Source organism: Chaetodon trifascialis, chromosome 5 (assembly GCF_039877785.1).
Source record: "Chaetodon trifascialis isolate fChaTrf1 chromosome 5, fChaTrf1.hap1, whole genome shotgun sequence".
Lineage (NCBI taxonomy): Eukaryota > Metazoa > Chordata > Actinopteri > Chaetodontiformes > Chaetodontidae > Chaetodon > Chaetodon trifascialis.
This window is the reverse complement of record NC_092060.1, coordinates 5,599,763-5,618,314: the sequence shown is the minus strand read 5'-3', so window position 1 is coordinate 5,618,314 and position 18,552 is coordinate 5,599,763. Positions and strand designations below refer to the sequence as shown.

Genomic DNA, 18,552 nt, shown 5'->3' with positions numbered 1-18,552 from the left:
AAAAATGACCTAGACAGTGTGATTTTGAATTAAATTACTTCATACTATAACAATAATTTGCTTCATATAATCACTTTAGCAATGCTTTGGGCCAAATAATCATACATTTTATATTTGAAATGTGTTTATTTGTCGTACACAGACATGGACATTCTGTAGACACATACAGAATGGCAGATAACAGTTGAACAGTTGATATTTTAACCATTTTACCATCTGATTTGTGACCAAATAAAATATAACAACTGATCACAGTACATTGAATAGATAGTTTAACAATTGTAATCTTATTTGTGACCAAATACAATAAAACACAACTGATCACAGTGCAGTAGATAAAATTGAACTGATAATTTAACAATGTAATCCGATTTGTGACCAACTAACATAATACATCTGATCACAGTAGACTGCTAACAGCCATTTCAATTCTTACATCCCTCACAAATGACCACGACATGTCTGTGCTCCTTACACACAGGTCTGGTGCACTGGGAACACCAGCTGCTGGCTTTTCTGTCCTTGGAAGTTGTGCAGATTGCACACCTCTTCCTCTTCCCTTGGCCGGCCTGCCTGATGTCCTCCTGTGGCTGTGTGGTGCCTTGGTTTTGTTTTTTGATCCCGCATCTTCCCATAGCCTCAAGGATGGACTTTTGGAGTACGGGTGTGCTCTCCATGCGCCTCTTCATGTGTGGCATGACTAACTCCTGGCCCAGCTCTTTGATGAACAGGTGGCGTGCGTTGCTTATGCCACTCATGTACCCCTGGTGTTGTGAAGTGAAGCTTGTGTATGCGTTGAGGGTCGCAACATCCAGCATGTTATACCAGAGGACCATTGGCCACCTCCTTGTTCTCCGCTTACATGTGTAGGTGCTAACCATTTGATCCATTGTGTCTACACCTCCTTTTGTTTTGTTGTAGAACTGGATCACATCTGGCTTCTTCTTTTGGTTGCTCTCATCCACTGCTTTGTCGTCGTGCATTGTACTCAAAAGGATAACAGACTTTCCTTTTTTCTGGACGTAGCTCACCATGGTCATGTTGCCTCTGAATCCAAACTCTGAGCTGTAGATCTCACGCAGTTTGGATGGCTTCATCACAGGTGGGATATCAGCCTTGTTCTGTCGGAGAGTGCCTACAATTGTTAGGTCCTTCTCAAGGAGCTTCTCAGCCAGAGGGACACTGGTGAAAAAGTTGTCCATCGTGATGTTGCGGCCTATGGGAGGAAAAAAAAAGATTGCACTTTATCAGTATACAACATAGAATAAAAAATTAAATTCACTGACCTCACATTTATTCTTTCTTTCATTCTTATTTATTCTATTCTATTTTGCTTACAAAGAAACCATAGAAAATAAAATTACACAGTATGAAAGACTATAAACATGGATAGAACTGATAATCTGCATTCACCTGTCCCTCTGATCCCACTGCACAATTGTTGGACAACAGTCTCCCCAAGCTTCTTCTTAATCTCCTCTCCTGGCTGCCTCCCTGTGTAGACAGTTCCGTCTATTGCATAAGGTACCCTTGCATCGCACATCCAGAAGATTTTTAGCCCATATTTGGCCGGCTTGCTGGGCATATATTGTAGAAACCTGCACCTGCCCCGGAACGGCACCAGCTGCTCGTCGATGGTGACACAGTCACTAGGGATAAACCGTCTTCTGCAGTTGTCTAGGAAGCACTCCCACACGTACCTGAATGCTGTCATGTGGTCCGTTTCCAGTCGCAAAGCCCTGGTCCTCCTGTCGTCAAACCGTATGAAGCGGCGGATATTCTCATATCTCCTGAGACCCATGGTGGCCTTGTAAATTGGATTTTGCAGGGGGTCGAGAAACAGCTCCCGCAAGGCAACATCCCAGCTCTTGTCCCCCCCTGCAAGGAGGGTCAAACCAATAAAGGCCAGGAATTCTTCTTTGTCAATGCTTTTCCACTCTTTCCCTTTTGCTGCGGCTGCTCTGCGTCCCTCTAAGTTGGTGCATCTTAGAACCTCCTCAATGATGTTGTCACTGATGAATTTATCCCAGGCATCCTTTGGAGAAACAGCTGCTGATCCAGGTGTAGGTCCTGGGCAGCTCCTCAGAATGTTATGACTTCTTATTCTGCTGTGAGTGGGGGGATTCTCATTCCAGTAAGACCCGTTTTTACTCAATCTATTAGACTGGGTCTGAATTTCCTCTTCAGAGGACTCATCAGATGAGCCCTCTTTGTCATCAGAAGAATCTTCTTCATTCAGGAGAGACACACCCATAACTCCAGCTTGACCCTGAGGCACATAGACTGGGTCATCATCATCATCAGAGATTTCAGACTCAGAATCAGGACCAATTCCATCTTCATCTTCCTGATCTAGTCCCTTCTGCAGCATCTCCACAACCATTTCAGCAGTGAATCGACGAACAGCCATGATCTGATTATAGAAAAGCAAATGCACAAAATATTATCATCAGTATACAGAGGCAAGCTTGATAGTGGGGCAGCCAGGGTTTATTATGATCTTGAGGCATTTGTAGTGACAGGATCTGTCAACTGTCGCACTACAGTAGTTTAGCTTTATTTTGGTGTCCTAGCTAAGATAGCTTGCTAGCTACAATATAATATGTTATAATACAATATAGCTAATAGTATTGAATATATTTTCCTCTCTGACAAGTAATGTACTTTTTCTCAAGGTAACTTAAACCTTATCAATTATTATACAGTTATCTTTCACAAGTCTAGCTAGCTAGCAGCAGTTACTTTGACAAGTCTAACTAGCTAGCTAATAGGCTAGTTATTTTTTTTTTCTGAGATAAGTAGTCTAATGTACTTATTTAATAGACTGTATGACTAATTCTCAAGGTAACTTAAACCCTTATCAATTATCATATACTTATGTTTCACAAGTCATCAAATGTCAACAGCTAGCTAGCTACAGTAGCTAGCTAGCTAACTAACAGAAGCCTATTGAAAATGTTTCCCTTTCTGACAAGAAATGGAGCTACTTAGTCTTCAAATTACCTTAAACATAATCAATAATTATGCAGAGTTATCACATCAAATTTCTTATCAGGTAAGATTATAATTATTGCAAAATAAGACTTACATGTTTCAGATCTTCAAATAGTTCTCCACAGTGGGCTACAGTAAATATGTTACACAAATGTGGGTCATTTCTGACCCATGTGTGAAAACTTCATGAAGATTGACAAAAGCTATGCTTATTCATAAAGGAAGAACAGAACACTTATTATGATGATTTGTGCTAAATAAAACAATAAAAATTTACTGAATAGTTGGATTAATAAATGATGAAAAACATAGATTATAAACATTCAGCATAGAAACACTCAGCCATACATGAAATAACATGGGAAATGGATATGGGTCATTTTAGACCCATGTTGCGCATTAGAGGGGTAGTGATATAAAAAGTGTTTTTATTCAAAATGTAAAAAAGAAAAATATACAAGAAGGATGAATTATGATCAAAAACAAGTTAATTGAGGAATACCTGGAATGCTGAGTAATGAAATTAATTAATTGCAAAGATACAGCAAATAAAAACTCAGTCGGGTCACTTTAGACCCATGTTGTGCATCAAAGGGTTAATCATTTTTCCTTGATGTCTGTGCTTCTTCCACAGGTAAGCAGGCTACATTATTAAATGGTTCCTGTTTTGTCTGATTTGTGTTTATTTCTGATATATGACAGGGATTCTCCACAGGCTTTTTTTATTTTGAAAATTTAGCAACTTGTCTTCCTGTGTCTGACTTCCTGCCTGGCTCTAACTGCTGTGTGCAGCTTGATGTGGTGTCCGTCAAAATAGACTAAGCATGTATTCCCCTTGTAGCAGAACAGAGGGTCGCTTCTGAGACCCATCATAAGCACTTTCTGGAATGGCTGCAATCAGCTCTGGCAGCTGTGTATTTAAAGATGCTGACAGTTATCACTTAGCAGCTACCAGACTCCATCTTGAGGTTGACCTGCAGAGAGGTATGCCAGAATACAAGGATAACACAATGTTCCAAAGCTTAACACAATTCTGTCTCAAACAGAAACAATGGTGATTGGATTTGTCAGCCAGAACATCTTGGAAGCAGCTTTAAGACAGAGTCCGCCACAATAATTAGGTTGAGAATTAACACCCATTTACAGCTGCAGAGGCACTCAGCCAGTCAATCCCTGCAGCCTTTGAAATTTTGACAAATTTTAAAGTCTAACAATCATACAACCTAAACTCTGCTCCAGGTGAAGATAGTTTCATGTAAAGCAAGATATACTGTCTGCAAATAAGAAGAGCATTAGTCCCAGCATTAAACCATATCGTTATGCCACTGGATATGGAATTATGCAAGGGCTGAGTAATTGCAAGTACAAAGTCTGCCAAAGCGGAACCCGAATTGACAAGCTTTAACCCAGAATAACCTCAATCCATTCCATGGTTTAACACATTACTTTTTCATTCACCATTAGCAATTTGTTAGTTCCACCTGTGATTTTTCTTTCAGTCAAGTCAATGCGTCTGCTGTAAAAAGACAAAATTTGCTGCGCTTGTCCAGAAAACAAAAACATGTGAAATACAAGATACACAAACTTTTTTACAGGGTACGGTGGATGTTGATCCAACAAGCATCTCAATCAAATCAAATATGAAGGAAGCTATCTTTCTCTGGAGTTTCGTGTAAAATTGTCAAAATAATTTGTTGATAATAGGTGTCAGAAAAAGTCCCTAAACCAATTAGTTCCCTCACTCGATGGCCTTATGTTAGTTATCATGGTTTATAAATGTTAGTCTAATTTTTAAGTGATGTTAGACTCTTACTAATAGGTAATGTGCTGCCGACATACACATCATTAAAAACTAAAAAGTTGCTCACTGCAGTGTAGGAGGGAAATACCCACCGAGGAGTTGGTTCCTAGTAGAAGTACAATGGGCTTGGTCAATGTTTCAACACAATTACCGGTCAGTCAGGGTGTCTCAGCTTTATGAAGTGAAACACACAGAAGACTTTGATGTGGCTTGTTTTCATTTTTGCATTTAAGATGCAATGGGCACATGTCTGTGATCATCTGTGAGTCCTTCATGGGTGCTCAACCTGAATACAGTTAGACCATCAAGGACACTTGATGTCCACAGAGGGACAGTAAAATGACAGGGAGAGAAGACAGGAGAATTGAGTCTGATGGGGGATAAACGCCTACTCTGTAAGGGTGTAGAGATGAGATGATTATTGACATGGATGGAGAGATGTCGGAGGAGGGAGGGCTGATGGGAGGATTAAATGTCATAACAAGGACAGCAGAGGGGGGCAAAGGTTGAAGAGATACAGAAGTGGGACAGACAAGGATGGCTGGAGAAATGAAGACAGACAGCACAGGAGGATATGAGCAAGAGAGAGACAAGGAAAAACCTAAGTAAATGACAGTAAAGCACAAGCTTGGCACTGGAATTTCTTTTAAAATCAGGCTTGCCAATCTACAGTGACACTTTTTTTTTTCATTTCACTAAAACAGCAGTTATTCCACAGGTTTCAAGAAAGCAGTATCTTTCTGAGAATTGAATTAACTTAAATGAGACTTACTTGAAGGAACAACGGCTTTCTAAAAACAGAACAATCAAGCTGCACCAAGCCCAATTTAGGAATGTTTCATCCACTGTGTAGGAGACAGTCCCAGACTGTTTCCATAGTTACAGATGCAACTGTGGTTAACCTGCCCACGTTGATAAAGAGCAACACAGATGTACATTTGCCCAACCAAAAAGTTATGATAATTTTCCCTTGTAAAACAGAAAATATGGTAACACTTTCTGTGAAGACCACATCTATAGTTTATGACTACACTCATAAACACACATAATACTTTCTGATGCACTATAGCAACAGTCATTAAATGTGACTTATAGTGAACAATAACTTCAAGCGTTTCATGGATGCTCTTCTTCTCCCATGGAGAATAAGGTTGAAAGCAAAGACCAAGAAAGCCCAGAGGGACATTATGTGCCTAACAGAGGTACAGAGGGGTGTCATGAGAGGCAGGTCCTGGATGGAAAAACAGTACAAGATGTACATAAGTGAAGCTCAAGTGACTGCCAAACAGGCCAAGAGAATGAATTTTCTGTTCTCAAGAGACCTATGTTCTCCAAGTTTCAAGACAGACCCAGAGCTGAGAGTGAACAATACTGGAGGGGCATATGGGAGAAAGAGGCATCACAAAACCCAAATGCCAAGTGAATCATGGACCTAAGAGCTGACCACAGCAACCACCCAGAAAAAGAACCAGTCAACATCACAAGTATCAGGCATGAAGAGCAGGATAGCAACAGGACTGGACATGCGCCACTCTTACTGTCTGAGGAAGGTAGCAGAGCCCCTTGATTACTTGGCAGCACAAATGAATGAGCTGCTAACAGGCACCCACCCAGAGTGGCTAACATATGTCAGGACAAATGTCATCATGAAGGATCCACCCAAGGGTAAAACATCTTCAAACTACAGGCTGATAACCAGTCTCTCCACAATATATCCCCTCAAGCATCATAGCAGATATGTTGAGTAGGCACATGAGTCAAAACAGTAGTAAATCTCAGAAGGGTATGGGAAGCAACACCAGGGGGTCAAAGCTGCAGTTACTGGTCAATAGAGTCGTCACCCAAGACTAAGACTAGGCAGACTAACCTTACCACTACCTGAACTGACTACAAGAAAGTCAAGGACTCAATGCTCCACACAAGGATTCTGTAGTGCTTGGCACTATACAAAGCAAACAGTGCACTGATAACTGTCATCAAGAACTCAGTGTGGCTGTGGAAAACAACACTGGAAGCCAAGACCATCACATACGTCATCATCAGTTTACACCAAGGTGTTGCACTGTCCTTGCTTTTCTGCACAGCCCTGAACCCCTTCAGCCAGATCGTCGCAAAGAGCGGCTATGGATACAGATTCAGAAGTGCTGTGAACATCAGCCACGCTATATGCCAGGGATGAACGAGGGGTGCATCGACTCACTGATCCAGCTCACCAAGATCTACAGCAAGGACATCATGCTGTCATCTGAACTGGATATGTGTGGCCGCGTAATGGCACAGAAAAGGAAGACAATCTGGACTGGAGGGGTGGAATTACCAGAGGGCAGGATAGTAGATATTTAAGACAGCTACAAACGCCTGGGTATCCCACAAGACAATGGAAGCCATGATGAGGATGCAGGGAGGTCAGCCACAGCCAAATTTCTCCATAGGGTAAGACAGGTGCTGAGAAGCCAGTCATCAGATATGCAGCTGGAATAGTCGTGAGCTGGGCACATTAGGAGATGGATGCCACTGATGTCAAGATGTGAAAAGAATGCACTGAGGGTTCCACCCAAAGTACAGCACCCTGAGACTCTACAAGCAACAACAAGAGGGTGGGCATGGATTAGTTAGTGTCAGAGCCATGATCCAGGATGAAACAGCGAGCATCCATGAATAAATCAGGAGGATCCTTTAAATTAAACTTTCAGGCTGACTGATTTTTAGGATTAGCCAGTTTCTGGTTTTTGAAAGTGTAAGTGAATAATAGCACAGCTAATGGCAAACCAGAAGTCTGAGAAGTCAAGGCAGATGGCAGCCCATCCAGAGCCTGGTTCTGCTTGAGGTTTCTAGCTGTTAAAAAGAAGTTTTTTCTTGCCACTGTTGCCTGTGCTTGCTCATGAGGGAATTGTTGGGTCTCTGTAGATAGAGTACGGTCTGTACCAGCTCTATATGCAAAATGTCCTGAGACAAATTCTGTTGTGATTTGGAGCTATACAAATACAACTGAATTGAAAATGTTGGAGCACTTTTTGTCAACAATTTTCATAAAACTGTCAATATTACAAATCTATGCAGTTGATTTCTCACCTGAGGAATTCTCAGAAATTAATTCAGTGATGAAATAGTGTACCAAAATACTAAAAACCGCCCTTTGTTGACCTGGCTTTTTGTTGTGACCGTTCCAGCACTTTTCATTTTGGGACAGGTGAGACAGACTGGTCTGATGCATACTGGAGAGTTTTGCAGAATCTGGTGCATTAGAAAGCAATATGTGTGTTCATGAGTGTAGTTGTAAAGCACTATGAATGCATTGTGATTCACTGTGAATGCCCCCATAACACACTATACATGTGGTCTTCGAAAGTGTTGCCAAAAATGATGTTTGGAAACAAGTCTGAGACACTCTAAATGTAAGCTTTTGCAGTGTTTCCACTGCATGGTATGGCTTGACTTAACTCGACAGGGGTGTTGGTTCTAGGTACATTAATGAACAATGTTTGTTTTAGAGCATAGACTATAACTGTGGACATCATCAACGGGAAAATGTGTTTTTGAACAGTATTTTTCAGGTTTACAAGAGAAAAGACATCAAGGATGAAAACAAACTGGTTAGTTTGACAAATATAGTTCTCAATTTTCCTTTCTCTGATAAAGAGCAGACATTCAGATAAGCTCTGACTGTGTGCACCAGCCACTTCTATAGGATTTTCTACATTAACCACAAGGTAGTCTCCCAAGCAGTGGATGTGACAGTCCTGAGTGATGCTGTGCCTGTGTCTGTGTGTGGAGTGTGTTTGTGACGGTCACGTTAATCCTGTTATATTCCTTCAGACTCCTCTCTTTTTTTCTCTTGTTTCTGTCTGTTTATGAAGTGGGTACAGCCTCAGGATGAAGATTTTTCACCCAAGTTTATTCTCAGTTGTCTGCATCTTTCTTGCATTTGCTCTGACTCATATGCAGTTGTGCCACTGCTTCATAGTAAGTCTGAACATACCTTTACAGTTCCACAATAGAAAGCATTCTAAGGCAATAGCATTCCATAAAGAATGTTCATAAAATGCTTAATTTAAACAAGCACTCTTTTATGCAGGAATTCAGAAATTCAGCAAAAACTAAAGTTTTAGTCAGTGATGTGTTTAGCCAAATGCTAATATCGGCATTCTAACATCATCACAATGACAATGCTAGCATGCTGATGTTCACCAAATACTATGTTTACCATATTCACTATTGTCTTTGAGCACTTTAGCATCATAACATTTTCTAATAAAGCTGAGGTTGATGGGAATGGCATTGTTTTGCAGGTATGTAGCCATAAACCACGGTATTAAACAAATTGAAATTTTGATCTGATGATGGTGCTAGATGAAAAGTCATTACCAAAGTTATTACAATTTTATGGCAATCTATCTTATAGTTGTTGAGACATTTCACTCAAACCAAAAAATGTAAATTACATGGTGGAAATAGAGGACAGGTCAGAGGATCACCAATTTTAGAGACTCATCTTCTGGGTACCATAAATGTCTGGAGAATATTTTGTGCCAATCGATGCAGTTGGTGATGAGATATTTCACAGGATAATTGAAACCTTTATACCTATTGACGAAGCAAGAGGATAAGTAAGGGGATCGTCATCAAGCCATTAAGATTAATTCTCTTGACACCTTGAATATCTTTAACTATGATATAGATGGTCATGAAATCAGCGATATATTTTAGATATAAGACATTTTAGATATCTTAATTCTGGACCAAGTTGGTGACCCAACTGACAGACCAACATTACCATCCCACTGAGCCCCATTGAGCCCCACAGCTTGCACGGCTATCAAAGTATAGTGCTTTGGCCGAAAGACCAGGGGAAGAAATGATGTGTGTCAGATGGAGCAAGGTTACAGTGAAAGGACAAAACATTCAATGGAATTGTTACACCTTCATTATGCAGGATGTGTAAAAATTTCTATTGTTATCAGCTTAAATCATTGAATGGAGCTGCAACAGGGGACACGCGTAATCAAGACATGCTGTGTTTATCTAAACCACTGTGACCGTTACTCTGCTGATGTACATGATCACTGGTGGAAAATGTTCCATTTCCACATGGAGTGGTAAATTCAGAGGAAAAACATGGCCTTAGCATCTGCATCCCGGACAGATGCCTAAAGAGACATACTGAAGCCTGCAGTGTTGTTAACAGCTCGCTGCCATCTTAGCAGTTATTGAGGCTACAGCTAGATACTAATAGGAAGAGGCTGAATAAAGTCAGAGCTACTGCAATGTGTAAGCTTCATATTGATAGCACAAATTTTAGACCTAATGTAAAACTTTATTTGTAATAGTTGAGTAGTGGCTTAACGTTTCTGCGTCTTTCGTAATTACTAGTAGAGCACTAAGTGCTAACAGGGATAGCCTCCTTTTGTGAGGTCTTAATTGGCTACTCAGCCAATCACCCATGAACACTTTGCTTTATAGGTTTTAGCACCCATTAACTTTGTTACGTGGAGACAGGATTAGAAGGAAGCTAGTCTTGAATTTGTGCGTGCTGCATGGCTGTGACTGTGCCCATTAGGAAAGATAATGTAACATTTGTGTTGTTTATTTCATAGTGCGTAGCTTCATGTAGGTGCAGAAAATGATTGTTCAAACAAATCTCTCTGCTCTGCTGAACTATTTCCATGCTGTTGGTTGTAGTCGAGAACTGGGACATACAGCCATGTTTCTTTCTGCCTCTATGCAGATGCAATACATCCCCTCCTTTTTACATGCAATCACTATGGGTGATGCCTAGCTGTGGTAGTTGCAACGGACCTGTCCCTCTTCCAAGCTCCATTGCATCTTTTGGTGAGCATTCTGTTGTTTCTCCCACACCACCCAGCTCGGTGGCTACTTGACTGGGATGCCTGGATGCCTCAACACAACTACAGAGTTTTTAAATGAAAATGCTCATAAATGAGAAGTCTATGATCACCCTCACCCATAAAATTGCCACCTTCCCCTCCTCACATTGCAAGACATTGAAAGGTCTCTCACCAGATGAAAGGTTCAAAGTCCAACCTGAAACCTGAAGACAGCAGCCCTTAAGTCAACTATGCAGGCCCGTTCTCAGCAAGGTAAGCTTCAACCTGTAATATGTCAGACTATGACATTTTATTATTTCGGGTGAAAGTTCGTAGTGTTGAATTCATGACTTCAAGCAGAGGGAACTTTATCGCACTATCATGATAGTCGGGACCAGCGGTGCTGAGTGTTTGCTTGGCCATGATCTTCAATCTGAGGTCCCTTCTGACCTGCCCTTGCCATATCATTGATGTTGTACCTCGTCAATCTCTAGTTGTGATAGCAACTGCCAACTGCGGACATTAGAGCACTGACAATGTTTGATTATTAGTCTAGATGTTGGGTTTCAAGGCATCCAGTTATCCCACTTCATCATTGTGATGATGCGGACATTGGAACACTGCGCTATGAGTTTTTCATGTTTTGTTTTCTTAAGTGGGGCTGCACGGTGGCGCAGCAGGTAGTGCGCGTGCCTCACAGCACGAAGGTTGCCGGTTCGATCCCCAGGTCAGGCGGGGCCTTTCTGTGTGAAGTTTGCATGTTCTTCCCGTGCATGCGTGGGTTCTCTCCGGGTACTCCGGCTTCCTCCCACAGACCAAAAAACATGCTCATTAGGTTAATTGATGACTCTAAATTGTCCGTAGGTGTGAGTGTGAGTGTGAATGGTTGTTTGTCCTTGCATGTGGCCCTGCAATCGGCTGGCGACCGGTTCAGGGTGTACCCCGCCTCTCGCCCATTGTAGCTGGGATAGGCTCCAGCCCCCCGCAACCCCGAAAGGGATAGGCGGTATAGATAATGGATGGATGGATGGATGTTTTCTTAAGTCAGTTTGATGCTTCACTAGGTTTAAGTACTAACAATTCTATTCATCTGAGGAAATGGATAGAAAAAATTGTCCTACCAACAACAAAAGCTTAGCTAATGAGGTAGATCACTCAGTAGCATCAATTACCACAACCAGTTTTGTATGAACTGGGAACTAGCATTGACATTACCACCAAGCTAGCAACCACAGCAGAAACAAGTGCAGCCACTGCTGTGCCATCTCTTCTCCTCTCTGCTTCACCACAACCAGAACCTGGGTTGGCATTTTTCCCACCAGCAGCTACCTGAGAACTGGATGGCACTGTAATTGGCAGGGTAATTCCAGATGACCTCACTCAGGGTGGATAAACCAAAACAAGTACACCTAGATAGTATTCCAATTCAGTTCCTTTCAGGGAAAAAATGCACTTTTGCTAGTGCATGATACTGTGTCTTTTTCAGTGTATGTTTGCCAGTATCAAGTAATAGGTATGTGGGGCAGTTGGATACAGTGCCCCTATCTGCACACTGTTGTGGTCTTGTTTGTTTGATATGTAGTGCTGTCCATGGTGCTGATACAACTGTCACACTGTCATTGTTTTAGTGACATTTTTTGCACTCCGGCCTCAGACTGTGTGTATGAATTGTAATGTTTAATAGTGGGGTGAGACTACACTACTTTTTTTTTTTTTTTGAGTTTTCAATGACTGCGCTGTGGCTGAGTGAAAACCTCTCTGTGGTGGAGTTCTCCTTGTAGAGAATTTAATGTCAGCCAGACAATTAGATGCATGATTTACATACTTGTCAGGATATTACAGCCGCTAGCAGAAGACAAACAATATGACTAAAGCCTGCTCCTCTGGGGGCTGCCACATACCAAATACATAAATATACTTTTTTTTTTCTCTCACACTAACTCTCTTGCCGCTGTCTCACTTGCTTTCTTTATGTGTCATCCTTCACCTCCCTACTTCTGTCCCCATGCACATTGAGCAATTTTTTTTTTTTCTCTCAGATCCGCTTTATGTTTGCAGTATATCATTCACTCTTTTTAGTTAACTCTGCCTAGCTTTTCCCTTCACCTATACACCATTGGACTATTTCTAGATTTGGTCCCTTTTCATCCAATCTCTTATGCATTCACTCTCACCTCTGTTCCCAAAAGGGTAATCACTCTTCCTCCTGCTTTGATTTGCAGTTTCATATTGTAGCTGTAATTCATAGCTGTGCTGTCGCCAGAGGTACTTGTCTCCATGCTCTGTCTGCTAAGGGATTTATTTTGCTTCAAGAACACCATCAGTGTGTAGGTGCATGTCTATGTCTGTCTTTACTTGTATGTGTACATCAATATTCAATGGTGTAGTAATAAATAAAAAAAAATTTGATTGCTACAACCACAACAATATGAAGGAAAATCAGTTTGTAGAGGGTTTGAGTCTGGTGCATAAATGTGTGCATTCATTTTCAACAGCACATGAGTGTGTGTGCTCCTGCTTATGAAAATGAATGCTTCCTCATAGATCAATACTTATCCACCACATTTTTCCCCTTGTGTAATTAGATAAGCCTTCAGGCACTGACATTATTCATACATGCAGACATGGCTCTATTGGTTACAGTGCCTGCATGCATAACATGGGTGTTTACTGTTGCCTACCGCTTTTGCTTGCACATATCCCATAACACACTATCAGTATGTTTGGGATCATGCCCTCTCATTGAAAAAACAAAGAGATTTATATTTGAGGTGTGATATTAAAAAGGTATTAACAAGACTAAGAGTAGCCATACTAGCACCTTTTAGGGTTGTAGACATTTCTTTGGGCTGAATGCTAATGTCAGCATGCTAATAACAAGTATATTGATCCCTAGTTTTGTGAGTTAGCATTGTAACATTTTCTAATCATAACTAGACACAAAGTACATCTCAGGCTGAAGGAATGTCTAATTGGTTGTAATTGTTCTTACATCAAAGTACTGGACTAGTTAAAAATTGTACCTGAAGATGCTGAAGATTCATGCTGCGGGAAACATAAACGACTACAAGCTTCCTCGTGTTTCCTGTTTAAATGACTACTGTCAACAAACCCTCATCCCTGATTGCTCAGTCAGATAACTCACATAAAATACATTGAAAATATAGATTATGTGTACTAGACATATGGCTCTAACTTCTAAATCCTCACATAGAAACAAGCTCAGCATAGCAGGCAGTGGGATAGATACTAACTTCCCCCTGAGAGGTTGGTAGACTCAAAGCCTATGGATGGATACTCAGGGCTTATGGGGGTTTATGAAATGTTATATGAATGGCAGCACATAGCACGTAGCAGCATTTGTTACTGCCTCTGTATGTATTAGTTTTCAAAGTTACTTGTGATGTCCACCTTTCCCACAGGGTTCATAGGAAACAATGCCTGCAAGTATCACACGTGATGCAGAGAACAAAAGCTGGTGCATGCACAGATCTCGCGTAATGCAATGTCTGACTGTGTTAATTGATGAGAACAAGGTGACACTATGAATCCTTTTACCCCACTGTGTGTTTGACTGCAGCGTACAGTCCACTTCATTCCAGTTCTATTGCATTTCTGATAGAGCAGCTGCTTAAGATGTGTGCCATCCAGTTGCTTGACACAAGAGCCACCACGACTGAAACCCTTATTGTTAATAACTTCAATTAACTGTTCAACAGTTTAATTAGCTGAATTTTCACATGAGAGACAAGTATGCAGTCAAATTACAGCAAAGGTCACACAGGGAAGTAATAGTTCACCTCACTGTTTACTGCAAGCAAAACTTCCATGAGTGAAATGAGCATGTGTGAATGTGCTGCTCTCTTTCCCCATCAAATGTGAATTTTTGAGAGAGGACGTTCAAATAAAGTATCTCTCTATGCTCTAATCTCATTCATGCTAAAAGCATGCAGTGTACACGTGCACAAGACTGAAAATGTATGCCTCCTGACTAACCACACCCAGGCTAAAAGCTTACTTAGATTGTTGCTGTCAGCTCTCATCTCTGTAATCATCTACCCATGTGTGGTCTGCTGAGATTTGTGTGTGACCACACACAGATATGGATTTAGGCAGGCATCCTTTTGTGTACTTAGTGTATCTGTGTGTTAGCTTATGTGCGGACGTGTGTGGATTTAACTCATTTCTGCATGTGCATGTTATTTAAATCTGTGTGTGTGTGTGTGTGTGGGAGTGGGAGTGCTTTGCCCAGTCAGCTGTGCTCTCATCATATTACCAGGGGTTGTTGCGGCACAGCAAATAATTCATGGCCCAGCTAACCAAGCCAGGAGACAAGCAGGCTTGGCTTGTACTCGAAGTCAAACAGAAAATGATCCCAAGTGTGTGTGTGTGTGTGTGTGTGTGTGTGTGTGTGTGTGTGTGTGTGTGTGTGTGTGTGTGTGTGCGTGTGTGTGTGTGTGTGTGTGTGCCTGTTTGTGTATTTGTGTTTGTGTGGATGAAACAAACAAGCTTGTGTTTGTGTATGTTGTATGTGTCCTGATGCATATGTTTGTTCTCAGATGGATGCCTGCGTAGGTTTGGAACAAAAGTGTTCACCAAATGCACATTGTGTGATTAAATATAGTTGAAATGTGTCAGATACGCTTTAATCACCAGTGAAGGCACATAGAGGATTATTGTTTTACAGAGTGAATGGGCATATTCATGGCAGCTTCTGTACATGTCAGGATTGTGAAATCAGGTATTGAAAGAGGAATAATTGTGTTTTACAAGGGGCATTAATGATAGTCTCCTACAGTCCCTTTTATTTTTACTCATACAGTACATGTTGTGGTCTCTATGCAAACATATTTTTAGCTGCATAGCAAGATATCCTCAGCCACTAACTCTAGTTTGTACATATTCCACACAAACAAAATAGGAACAGTTTGCAGGCAGTTAGGATAGGATTTAAACTACAAATAAGTCATTTGGAAACAATGTGTGAACTTACTGTCCTGTTGGCATCTGGGAAATTGCTGACAGCTAATGCAACTTAATTGAGAGCAAGCATGTAAGCTAGCTCTGTATGTAATGGAATTCTGTGCGACACCAAGAAAAGGCTAGGGGGCAGTGAATAGCACAGTAGGCTGCAGGGGAAATACAAAGAAGGTCAGAGAGCTTTTGTTACTGACTAGCACTAGCATGGTTCTGGCTCGCTACCATGTTAGCCGTTGGCTCACCAGCTACAGTAATTTACCTTTCAGTGAGGAATGTGTATGGTAGCCCCCATCACTGATGGCTCTAGGCTAATCCATTCTGCGAAGGCAACCGGATAAGGATAAGGATGGATAAGGCCAGAATTGCCATGTCTTTGCGTGTCTGCTCAAAGACTCTCTCTCTCTCTCTCTCTCTCTCTCTCTCTCTCTCTCTCTCTATATATATATATATATATATATATATATATATATATATATATATATATATATATACATACACACACACACACACACACACACACACACACACACACACACACACACACCCTACGCCTTGATAAGAAAGTGGCTGAATGCATTTTCCAAAATGTTTTCTTTAACATCTTTTTGAACACTCTTATCATATTAGGCTGCATGTGAAAGCAGATGCACCATCATCAGCCGGCCTCTGTCAGTAACCACAGTGAATGTGAGATGAACCCTGCTGAAAAGGAATGGGAGTAAGACTGCTGGGCATGATGACATGCCTAGCTGTGTACAAGGAACATTTTCCACCCGACTCATTGAAATCATTACAGACATTTTCAACAGATTGCTGTGATAGAAGGTCAAGATAACCACCATCATCCCTGTACCTATAAAGTCAAACTAAAATCAAAGACAACATCCCAGCTAGCCTGGACCCTCACTAATTTGCATTCAGAGCCAACAAATTCACAGAGATGCCACCTTCACTGCCCTGCACTCAGTCTTCAGTATATTGATCAAGTAGCTTGTGGAAAATAAGTTGTTGTTGGATTGTACCACATGCATATTTAATCAGCATTAGGAAAATACAAGTATTGGCTCAGACTTGGTATATTAAAAGGCTTGGGACCAATAAACTTGACTAGGGCATCCCTACTCAACACCTATCATTTCCTGATACTTCTGCTTTGGCTTTCCCCACTATACTTTAACAGAATTTAACTGACTATTCTTTTTATGTTGCCTCACCACATCACTAATAATAATAATCAATAATTTTGTGGTGCTCAGAAAAGTTATACAAAAATGAATTGTCACCCAGTAAAATAATGCTATCTTAGAAAACCTTATCAACCTTGTGTATAGGTAACACAGTCCCCTGCATCCACTGTAATTTATCACATCTTTAATCAAAGTATGGTGCCAGGACAGCCTTGCCCTGTGGAACCCTGCCCTCTACTTTACATGGCACATGCATGGCGAGTGAACAAACACAACTTGAAAGCAGCTCTCTGCAGTGAACGAATGCAAATGAGAATTCTCATTGAAATACTTTAAATGTTAGTCATTCTGTTAGAAGACAAAAGGCCAAGATGGAGGATTAGAAACACACCTAATTTCCATAAACTGGGCACAATTGCAAGAAAAAAAAATCACAAATCAAGTGGGTGTGACCAACTAATTTTAGCAATTTTGGTGACCAGGGGAGAAAGCTAATCCTGGAGCAGCACAGCCTGGAGCTGGAGGAACACATTATTAGTAGGAAGAATAGAATATCAGCAGGTGGAGTCTGGGTAAGCTGCAGTAATGGCCAATCACATCACGCCTCCATTAAATGCAGAAGACAGAACAGGCTGTCTCCTGGAGAAGACCAGTTGTCCTCAGAGAGTCCTAAGGAAAACATACACAGCTCAAATATTTATATACAAGGTCCAGATATTAGATAGGCAGCACCCCAAACTTATACGGCATCCAGGTATGCTCCAAAAAGCAGTAGTACAGAGCCGTCCTTAGGTCCGCTGAGAAAGAAACAGCTGTACTCTGGGTTTGCAAATCTGTGGGCGTAGTTTGTAAACCGTGCTCTTACAGTCATAATCTGTTCCCACGGGTTTGCAATCCTCACACAGATTTTCTATGTATTGTTTAAGCGTGTCACACCCACCAACGGGCTGCTTCGCCTCCTCCTGCCTCAGTGGTTTGATGATGCTGCTGACTTCTGCCCATGTGCCCATAGTACTATTCAATACAATCTCCTGATGGCTGTTTATTTTGCACGTAATAATTCATATTATTATAACATTTGTGAAGAGATTCCACTGTAATGTTCCTGCTGTACTCCAGTATGCTGTGTTACATAGTCCTTTATGGAATTTTGTTGTTATTTAGTTTTACTGTGAATTTGAAGTTTTCTTGTGATAACACTACATATACATATGCATCCATATATGTTTTATACTTTTCCTAGTTTTTAGTTGTTTATACAATTAACAGCCACTTTAAAGTCTGTTTATGTAAAATAAGGATATGGATTTACTTGTAAATTAACATTTACAGAAAAAAAAAAAAAAAAAAAACCTCTGCTTTGAATCAAAAATGAAAGTTACTGGTCTAGCATAGTCATTTGCATGTATTTCAGGCTGTTTATAGTCTGCAATCTCTGACAGCCACTGATGGTAAGGCAACACAATCAGGCTTCACGAGTCACAACAGGGATTTCCAAATGCCTGATAGGATACATGTACAATATAGCATGTTTAAATCCTCTAGATTCTCTACAGAGATTATTAGGCTTATGAGGGATAATGCTAATGTGTGGATCTCAGTGTGCCTTAAGCAATTATGAAGAAGGCTGGGAAGATGAGTGCAGCATGATATCCCTGACTGAAACCCTTCTGGGCTAATAGACAAAATTTGCAGGGCTCACTTGTGTTGGGAGGTCCTGGTCAGAGCAGGTGTATTCTTATCCAGAGATGATAATAATGTACAA

At 41.0% G+C, this 18,552-nt stretch overlaps 1 protein-coding gene across 1 annotated transcript; it reads right to left on the bottom strand.

The window, feature by feature from the left end:
• Positions 1-425: 425 nt before the first annotated feature.
• Positions 426-2,410, bottom strand: LOC139331769 (piggyBac transposable element-derived protein 4-like). Its single transcript, XM_070963393.1, has 2 exons — positions 1,414-2,410; positions 426-1,216 (listed from the first exon to the last, which is right to left on the bottom strand). The coding sequence occupies exons 1-2, from the start codon at positions 2,408-2,410 to the stop codon at positions 426-428; spliced, it is 1,788 nt and encodes a 595-aa protein (XP_070819494.1).
• Positions 2,411-18,552: the final 16,142 nt, after the last annotated feature.